Below are 10,537 nucleotides of genomic sequence, written 5' to 3'. Positions count from 1 at the left end.
GGTGTTTGTGTTGTGCCTTCCATTGGTTGAGACACAGCATAACTCTTGAATATAGGGTGGGTGTCATTTCAATCATAGAAAGATAATTAATAGAATGGACCTATCCCTTCAGGTCACTGCAATTTAGCTGGTACACCATTTCAATTTAAAATGTAACTTCCAATGACAACGAAAAAGATGGCCACCGGTCTACACACAGGCGAATGTCAACTTGAATGGGAATGTCTAATCTAGTATCTATATTTCTATGATTTCAATTGGTTCCCTATGGAAGATTGACAGTATAATTTAAAACAGCAGATATTCCCACTCAAATGCACATTAAGACTAGCTGTCGCCATTGGCGTCGGCTAATGGGAAACCTAATTTTAAAAAAACGCAAAATAAAAACATTCTCTGATGTGTGAACATTCAACCATCTTTGTCAATTCTACACACATTTTAGTACATTTATCAAACAAAACATGACTGACATTCAAGAGCCTGTATTCAAGAGCACGCCGAGTCTCAACCGATGGTGGGCACAACACAAACAACTCTGATGATGCAAAATAGGGTCTAAGCTACAACATAATGTATATGAACATAAAAAAAAAGAGAGTTTATGTGTTTTTAGATAATTGGCTTTATAGGTAAAGAAAAAAAAAGAAGTAACATTTGTATTTTAAATACATTTTTGTTCAATAAATTATAAAATACTTTGATATCTCTCTTTGTAAAGCTTTCAAATGATATCATATGGATATCTAATGGTAGGTTGGGGTATGCAAAACAGGTCAAACTTTGAGAAGCTCTATCTCCTGAATGTTTTGATATTCAGGTAAAAAATGGTTACTTTCTGACCACTTCTACCGTGGGTAAACATGCATGGAAGGTTTTGTTCAAATCAAAAGGGCTGAAAGTGATCAAAATCTTATGGAACCACCCTGATATCTGTGGAAATCTGCTAGAGCATCAGAGCTTCTCGCATCATAATCCTCTTTCCTATAAATGGTGAATGTCCCATGGGCCAGTGTTTTCGCGTCCTACAAGTGGTAAATGCGGGTGTGCCAGTGACAAGTAGACTAAGTGAGGACAAGGAAGTTATTTTAACAGACCAAAGGTAAAACCAGGGTGTTTCCCCATACCATCTGACGAGAATTAGCTACAGTGGTGGCTAGGGAGTGTGTTTTGAGGATCTTTATTGTGCAGAACATTTGGCATCAGTACTGGTCTGTGGTGCTAGAAACATGCCTAAAACAATCCCTTTGTGTTGTGTTCCTTACGAAACTGCAGGATAGGGCCTACCAGTCTGATTCAGCACAAACTCATACCTCTGTCGGCCTATGGTACGCCACAACATAGGACGGCTTGAAGTTGGTTCTCTTTGATCCACCATCCATTTGGACCCCGACAGTAATGATACATGATATCCACATGGTCCATTTCCCTTTATTCAGTGACCAGTTGGCTGGGGGAGATTTTTTCCATAAACTAGTCATTTATGGACTGATATTCAAAGAAACTCGAGACCAAGTTGCTGTAGACTAGTTGTAGTCCGACGCAGCATGACAAGTGGCAGGAGTTTTTACCCCTGACCTGGCCTGGAGAAAAAAACTCTTGGTCCCGTAGAATATACAGTAAATAAGGCACAGAGTTCTTCCAGCTCAGGAAAAACTCCAGACCCTAAGCATGACTCAGTAGCCAAGCCACTGTACAAAGGGCTATATCCTGTTAACCTCCATACATCCTGTTAACCTTAATCGTAGGTCTGTGCATCTAATAAACAGCTCAGGCCTGAGGGAGGAGGGGATGTCCCTAATGAGCGGTTCGGTTGTTTGAAGTCAGGAACCTCAAACAGTGGCACCAACATCCTCAACCAGGGCCACAATATATCAAGGTTTAATCATACATCTACCATGAGTTGTGTTGATAAATGACATTCTATCTAAAAAAAATATGCTTCAATCTGATCTGACCTACTACATAAAGGCGCTAGGCTTAGGCTATAGCAGGACAGAAAGGTCTGTATAGTCTACTTTTCTCTCCTGAGACAGTGAGAGAGGCCTGCTGAGCGTAAGATGTTGGAACCACAAAGATTTTTCCTATGTGGGTGGATAGGAGGAAATGCATGAATTGGCCCCTCTATGAAAACTATACTCCTGAATGTGAGTTGTAGGTAGTCATGTAAGGACAGTACAGACTGTGTCTTACTCCCCATTCGTTAATGTGAAAAAGTAAGTAGTGGACCTTGTAAAGGTACCCGCGGGCATGCACAGATCATGCTTCCCCCATTAGGACAGAAGGAATAAAAAAGATACAGAGAAGTATATGATCACTTGTACTGCTTATTCAGCTAACGCTTCGAACACACCGACAGCATTTTTGCGCAAAATAGTACGCAACATCATCTGGATATGTATGCAACAAAAGTTCAACATTCACCCTGTGCTACCATTTCTGTCAAGCCGTCTACGCACACCGAACGCACTGCCAATGCCTCTGCAAACGCAATGCCGAAGGCAAACGCAGCGTTTCATTGGAAATGAATGTAATTCTGGTGTACCAAAATGCAATGACGATGTCGGTGTGTTCGATGCATAGAGTCCGCCTCCGACTGCATCACCACGCACACTACTGCCTGTTAAGTAATGACTTTAATGAGGTGAAACATGAATTTATCAAGTTAATTTGTGAGCAGCCTATAAAGATTATTTATCCCTGCCTTGTGCAAAAAAAGAGAGGTCAGACTTTACAGAAACAGCTGTAAGCGCTGGAATAGCTGATTTACATTACTCATTATTTGTAAGTGCATTAACAGTCTGCAACGTTGTAAAAACACTAACTTTTGATTTGACTTGAACAGTGTAGGCTATGCTATGGACATATGTGTGTAACCAGAGAAGCTTGGCATCTCAATATAACTGTATATTGGGTTCATTTAGCCTATGCAGTATAATAATAAATGTGGCATTTTGATAGTAACTTACTTGTCAAGCACAAAATACAAGTCGAAAGCCCCTTGACATGTACTTTCCTCCTCTTCTTTATCTACTTGTTCTGGTTCAGCATTGACGGATGCTAAAGTGAACATAAAAAATCCAAGGAAAAGGAGGGCGAGAGACATTTTCATCAAAAACCTCGCCATTGTTCCCCACGAAAAGGTAAATTCCTCCAAAAGCTCAATCGGAAAAAGTCAATACCGTCTCACATCCCCAAAAGTGTTTTAATTACTTCTCTAGGCAGAGATGCCCATAACAAAACAACACACGGTCAAAGCTGTCGAGATTGTTGTTGCACTCAGTTTCCAGAAATTACTGCCTCCCTCCTGGCAAATATTGGATGGGCGATGAGGGCGAGAAATACCATAACATTTACGGCACTTTGTTCTCCTCGGGAAAAAAATATAAAATAATTTGTTCAGAGCGATTTTACTATCCGATATAAACATATAATCATTTCATATTCGTCTTTTTTTTAAATGATAGTGTACTAGGCTTATTTCATAAACAAATACAGATGTTTCACTGCGTTAGAATAGATAATTCACAAAATGCACGTTTCCTGTCAAATTGTCAAAACGAGTTTAAGTTTAAAAAAGCAAAATGGAAACGGGCAATGCAAAGCAATGTTAAGAACTGGGAGCTTAGGACAAATTTGGCTGAAATGAACCAGGTTTCATATTTCTGCCAGGAGAGAAAAAAAATCCACCTTGCGCCTCCCTCTCAAGAAGCTAAACTTTGGAAAACAGGCATGAAAACAGGCATGGGCAACGAAGTGATGAGCTGAGCATCCACTGATGTAGTTATAGAAAAATCCCATCTGCCCTGAAAGTTATTGTAGCCCAATAACTCAACTCGGCAATACAAATGTAATCATAATTTACGAAATCATTACGTATGCCTACTTGGTATTTATTTGATAAACAAATCTCAGTGCTATTTCCTAATTAGACATGTCATCCTAGCGTGAGCCAACCGACATAAGCGAAAGATCAGGCAATACACACCTGACCTAAACTGGACTAGCAAAACGACAACTGTTGCTACATATTTATGGCAAATAATTTTTTATCCTTGTCATATGAAGAGAAATAATGAAGAGAAATTAGAGATAACAATGTATCGGTGCTCATCGGCCATTGGACATAAACATTACACCACAAGATGAAAATCGCAAATTCAACAATGAGTGGTTTGGAAGGAATCAGTCACAGTGGCTGTGTGGTCCCACATCTGGGATTAATGGGCACTTTTCCAAATTTAAATTATTAACATTCAACATTGGCCATGCTCGGAACTGCGAAACTTGACTTCAGTGAGTTCAAGACAACTGGGATGTAATATGCCAGGGAGATACTGTAGCCAGGGTATGCCAGGGTATACTGTAGCTAAGAAAGTCATACTAAGTGTATGTTGTGTAGTAAGATGTTAGTAGCCAATGTGCCTCACCCTAACTTTTTGGTCTATTTACCCCTCTTAATTTCGCTTACTGTTCTGACTTGGTGGTGCACATTTAGCCTATAACCTGTTTTAGAGAAATGTAATCATCGAATATTGTAAGAGCTTTCCTTGTCTGTTTATATGCCCCTTCTATTTATCCTACGGTTCTGTCTTGGTGTACAGGGAGAACACTGTAAGAACTGCCCATGTTCTCAATTCTGTTGCTGTACATTTCAAAAGAGCTAAACAAATAGTTTTATTGTCTACGTCTGTCCTAGCTATTACGGATTGCCTCCTATCCCCTTGTCGTCCCCTTTATGCCATTGTTTGTACATCTCAATTGTCAGTAGAAACCACATTTGTTTAAGCAAGTCAGCCATATCAGCTATGTTTTTTTTTAAAGGCAGTAAATGAGACTGAATGGACTGTTGGGACAGATTTATGTAGGCCATTTGTGGGCACTGTTTGACACCATTGTAGTGCAAATAATGTGTTTAGGGCTGTGTTGTATAGTGGCTTTGCTGGCATGCATCCCACATCCCACTTGCCACTGAATCTACCTCACCTGTAATCTCGCATGACCATCCTTTCAAGGCTATTCTACCCATAACCTAATGCATGGAAGGGCTGTGGCAAAGGTCAGTATTTTAATTGAGGGCTCTCTACCAGCGGCATCCCACCCATTAGGGCGTTAGGGGAAACACCCCATAAAATATATATACATTAAATAATGGATTATGTTTCAAATTCTCATCAAAGTGTACATTTTCCTGTTTCCAAAATATATAGTTTAAACCAAGCTGTTCAGTTACCTACTACTCTGCCCCTCAGTGACTGCCAGCAGTAGCCCCACCTCCGTGGGCACATAGGCCATGCGAACATTGCTTGGATTGTTTCTTCGGCTGTTCGCGCCAGACCAGTAGCGGATTTAGGTATAGGCGACATGGGCAAGATGCTGCCGTGGGTGGCACGGGGCACCCGCACCAAAAAAAATTGGAATGGTGACATTTGCGCGATCCGTTTTCTATCGCTCATTTGCACATCACGTCAATGATATCACGTGGGGGACTGTGGGTCAATTAACCTTGTCGGAGTGGGTGCCCTGGTTCTAGGGGGGGGGGGCATACAAGCTAGAACCGCCACTGCGCCAGACTATTTGTGCCAGACGGCTTACTTCCGCCCGTGAGACTAGCTCTGCTTTATCAGGTACAGATGGCTCTAAAGCAAAAAGCAGATTGTAATGAACTTCTAAATAAATAATCATAACAGTCATGGGAGCCTGGGACCTGATAAACCACACAACTACATCCAAAGGCAGTCAAAAGGACAGGGGTCTAAAGTAGCTAGAGTTTGAAAAGGTATTTCTGCCATGCTGCTCTGTTGACAACTCCAACCACCTCACTCCCCCGGTATTTTGCCAATCAGCGGCCGCCACTGCTCTCTAATTTGACCACTTTGCTGCTTTGCATGCTTTTATTACAGCATATATGCCCACAATGTTATATGCACAATGGATGTATGCTTCCCTAGACAAACAAAGTTCATTTATTTGTTCAGGATAAAATCTTACTCACTGTAAGTTAGGCTAATTATACTGTTTTCAAACACAAGCAGCCATCCATTATTTTTAAGCATGAGTCTTCACTAAGTCGTAACCCTTGTTTACTTGCCCTACCAGTTAATTAGCACTTTGGAATGAAGTGCCTATAGAATTGGCATGTAATTACACAGTTAGAATGACATGCAATTGCTGGGACTGTAATGAACACACAGCATGTTGATTTGCACATTCGTATCTTCTCTCCGTTGCCTACTGGAGGTTTTCAGTGTAAATATTGAAGAGCCAAGCAGGTAGGAGCTGTGTGTCCACAGTATTTAAGCCATAGCCAGCAAGCTGATACAGGTACCACATGAGTCAGCTGTAAATCAAAGCTACGCCTCCAGAGACAAGCAAAACAAGCCATTATCAAATGAAAGTGATGACTGCAGGAAAACTGGACCTATGACATGTTTTTCTCCATAATATCTCTCAATTCTCCCGCACACAACACACATGCACGCATGCACGCACATACACACACACACACACACACACACATACACACGCACGCAAGCAAGCATGCACGCACACACACACACACACACACACACACACACACACACACACACACACACACACACACACACACATCCAGCTAAACTAAAGCTACTGTTTGTGGCCTGTGATCAGCCTCATCAGGAGTAAATCCTAATACCCCCTGCCCCTCGCTTTCCACGTGTTTATGTATAGTTATTCCCTTACTTACTGGATCCTGTTTAACTCCTTGTGTTTTGAAAATACAGGTCTTTGTGTCTGCCAAAAGCTGGCCCACTCACTGGATATCCACTCCCAGTGACCAGTATCTGTGTGCCTCTGAGGTGTTACAGCGACGTTCCTGTGAGAAATGAGCTGTGCTGCTATCTTCTGGAACGAGACAAAGGGAGTACATTGAATTGTATTGTATTGACTGTACCTCCTCTAACATAATACTAATACACTATGTTTGTGATAACAGGCCAAGTTGAAACTGGAAGAAGAAACCAGAATGGTTAAGTGTTATTTGAACTGAGAAACTTGCTCTGGGAAGGTATACAATTCTAATCTGAATGAATAGTTGTGCTGAAATGTTTTTTTTTTTGCTGCAGGGCTGAAATATAGTTTATCTCACTGGTCTGTGTAACAATGGGTGGGATTGATTCCATTTGAGGTGTTAGTGTGTTGAATTGAGAAAATCTGGTTGGATTTGTAGTTATTCCATTGTTGGGCAAAAACGTGTTTGGCGTTATATAATATAATAAGCTGCTTGGCTTTATTGATCCACTCCTAACCTCTGATCCACAACATATATACTTATTCTTGTGTTCTCAATGACTTTATTGTGTCCCACCATTGGAATTTCTGCAACCCAAATTGCCTCACTTGGAAAGTCACAATGTATGGACACAACACTTCTTCCCATACACAGCAAAAAGACCCTGCATCAAATTAGAGAATGCACCCCCAACAGACAGAACAATTAGTTTGTAAAGGTCCTAAAAAATGGTACTCGAAAATATATAAGAATATCAGAGGAAAAGCAAATATGTTTCAGCATTTGATTCAATGCACCGTTTTAAACTAGTTTCAGCTTTCATGTTCTTGCGAAGCTGCTTTGACAAATCTTAGCCCCAAGGCCAAGAGCTAGGGGATCAGTAACACAAAACACATTTGTAGTTTATGAACCACTTCTTTAAGAGTCACATTTCAGTATAGCATTTCTTAAATCCGTCTACAATCACAGTAGTTTTTGTAAGTAAAAACTATAAGTGAAAACCACCACAATCTTGTTCATAATCTCTCACATATTCTTGCAAAATGAGAACACTACAAAAGGCTACGATAAGAAGGCTTAGGTGCAGAGGCTGGCTCCCTAGACTTGGTCAATGAAGTGCATTGAACTGTACCCTAAATACTTCGTTCCTCTGAGAACATAAGATCTTAAACCCCTTTGGCTGCCAACTTCCCCGGTCAGGGAGTTCACTTCTTTGCGCCGGCGAAGTGCTTGTTGAGGATGCCCTTGGCGGTGTCCAAGGCTGCGTCGGCTGGCACAGGGATGTGAGGGGCAACCCCAGCCCCCTCCCATGCGGGGCCCTGCGTTGTATCTGAATGGGTGGTGGGGATGCTCAGGAACACTTCACTCTCGCCCACACGGAAGGTCTCAGGGGGGTGGGAGGCGCCGTTGGTGGTCTCGCCCACAATCATGGCCCGGCCATGCTTCTTCATGATGTAGACGAACTCCTCGGCGGCGCCGGCCGTGGCTCCGCTGGTCAGGATGATCAGGCTCTTCTTGGTGCCGTACCTTGCGCCTGAGAAAGAAGACAAGTCATTTTTTTTATCCCTGATGTGCTCTATTCTGCTGACAGCCCACAATTATATTCTGCTTTATCCAAATTGATAAACTTGTTATACAGTAGCCTACACATCATGAAACTGGGAAGTTCATTACCAGTGAGCTCAGACAGAGACCACAGCTCCGTAGTGGTGCCAGAGGGTCTGTCGTACAGTTTGTCCAGCAAGACCTGCTTGTCTGCATCAAAGAAGTAGGAGCAGAAGCCTGCAATGGCAGTGGTGGGTCCGCCCACATTGTTCCTGCAAAAACACATTTTCTAACTCATTCATTATGAAAAATTAAACATTTAGGAAATAAAACCTTTCCATATGGTTCAACTGTCCCAATTTAGCCCAACTAAATGGTAAGCCACTCTCTAACTCTGTTCATTTTAGTCAACATAAATATGTTTCCGGTAGTTGCTATGCTCATAATTTGAGCTTTGATTTTCACTATGAAGAGATGTCCTACCTGAGATCAACAATCAGAGCATCAGTGTTAACAACTTTGTTCCACACATGCTCCACGATGATCTGGGCAATGGCTTGAACCTCTTCGAAGTCACCAAACATGTCAAAGCGCAGGTAACCAATGTTGTTCTCAAACAGATCCGTGTGGAATGAGACCTTGATCAGCTCAATAAACATCTCTGGAGATGGATTCTGAAATCAACATAAATGTCTCAAAAATATTCCCCATAATTGATATGCAATGTTATTCTATTGAAGGTCTACTGAATTCAACAGACAATTGTTTCAGGCAAATATTCATTTAAAAAAAGTTATCTTGATTGACATAAAAGTATTCTCGATAGCTAAATGTATTACATAGGCTACAATTCAACATTCATTTCTTACCATTGGTGGCAGGGCTGGGATGTTGTGGGTGGTCTTCAGGCATTTGTCTCCGGACAGTGTCATGAGGTCAGCGGAGAGTTTTGTCTCCAGCTCCACCTTTGAAGATATCAAGTTGTAGCCACCGCTCGTTGCCGCCAGCTTCTCCGCAACGTCCGCTCCGACATTCTCAAAGGCGTAGTTGTCGGCCACCAGAGCACCAGTAGCCTCAAGAATGGCAGGGACCTCGGCACGGAGGTTAATGATCTTAATGGCAGCGGCCAGGGCATCTTCAGCATCGATCTCAACATCGGGCATCACGCCGGCGACCTCCCAGGACTTCCCTGTGATGGGGTTGACGGACTTAGCCGAGGGAACTGTGACATAGAAGTCGGTGTCCCCAACCTTGATCTTTTCGATTTTCACGGACCCGCCAGCGGTTTTCTCCCCGACGATGGTGGCCCTCTTGAGGTTCTTCAGACAATAGGCGACGTCCTCTGCAATTCCCTTGGTGTTTGCACTGGTCAGGATGATGAGAGGCTTCTTTGTTCCGTACCTCTCGCCCAGCAGTGTGGGCATAGACCACATCTCGGTGGTGGTGTTGGTGGGACGGTCGTACACACTGTCAATGTGAATCAGAGGTTCGGCATCAGTGAAATAAGACACAATGTATGGGATGCCCGACAGATCCCCGCTGCCTGTGTAGCGAAGGTCAAAGATCAGAGCGGACGTGGGCAGGATCTTGTTCCAGACCAGCTCCAGGAGGAGGGTGCCAATCTTGTCGGCCAACTCCTCCCCGATGATATGGTCGATCCTCAGGTAGCCGATGTTGCCCTCCAGGACCTCCAGCTTAATGGAGCTCTGGAGCACACCGATGAGCTGGTCTGGGGGCAGGGGTGGCAAGGCAGGGGCCACTGCTGGTACGTAGTTGGGCTCATGGGAGATGACCAGCCGGGTGTCACTGATGGTGCTCTGGACCCCACCGGTCAGGACGGAGGCGAGAGTGTCAGGGTCGGGAATGCTGAGGATCTCTGTGTTACTGCTTGCAGCTTCAATGGCCTCCTGCATGCCAGTCAGTTTCTCTGGGGAGCAGTAGTTGTCCAGGAGAATTTTAGCCATGCTGACAATCAGGTCGGGTGCGAAAGCGCTGTGGACAGCCACATTGCTGAGGACCAGCACCGATGCCAACAAGAGGAGAGACGTTGCCATCTTGGTGGGTTTCTAGATAGCAGTAAACCACAGTAGTAGCCACTCTGTGGTGGAACGTCCGTCTGCAAAGTGGTCCTTGGTCAAATGAGACCTTTTTTCCTGAAAGGTTTCTGTTAACACACACATAAGAGGATTTTCCTCACAATAAACCTTTAATCTTCTTATC

General features: G+C 43.1%; 2 protein-coding genes across 2 annotated transcripts in view; both read right to left on the bottom strand.

Moving 5' to 3' along the window:
- The window catches only part of LOC115144010 (anthrax toxin receptor 1-like), a 31,369-nt gene extending 27,632 nt beyond the window's left edge, over window positions 1-3,737 (bottom strand). Inside the window, exon 1 of the mRNA XM_029684581.2 lies at window positions 2,970-3,737. Coding sequence (XP_029540441.2) covers window positions 2,970-3,127 — 158 coding nt within the window. The 5' untranslated portion in view covers window positions 3,128-3,737. The remainder of the gene's footprint in view (window positions 1-2,969) is intronic.
- Window positions 3,738-7,320: 3,583 nt separating this feature from the next.
- LOC115144009 (retinol-binding protein 3-like) lies at window positions 7,321-10,374 on the bottom strand. The gene is made up of 4 exons (XM_029684580.2): window positions 9,187-10,374; window positions 8,801-8,991; window positions 8,447-8,589; window positions 7,321-8,306 (listed from the first exon to the last, which is right to left on the bottom strand). Exons 1-4 carry the CDS (start codon window positions 10,369-10,371, stop codon window positions 7,978-7,980), a joined length of 1,848 nt encoding a protein of 615 aa, XP_029540440.2. The 5' UTR covers window positions 10,372-10,374; the 3' UTR covers window positions 7,321-7,977.
- Window positions 10,375-10,537: the final 163 nt, after the last annotated feature.

This window comes from Oncorhynchus nerka, linkage group LG16 (assembly GCF_034236695.1).
Source record: "Oncorhynchus nerka isolate Pitt River linkage group LG16, Oner_Uvic_2.0, whole genome shotgun sequence".
NCBI lineage: Eukaryota > Metazoa > Chordata > Actinopteri > Salmoniformes > Salmonidae > Oncorhynchus > Oncorhynchus nerka.
The sequence above is the reverse complement of the archived record's forward strand: the minus strand, read 5'-3'. Positions and strand labels throughout refer to the sequence as shown.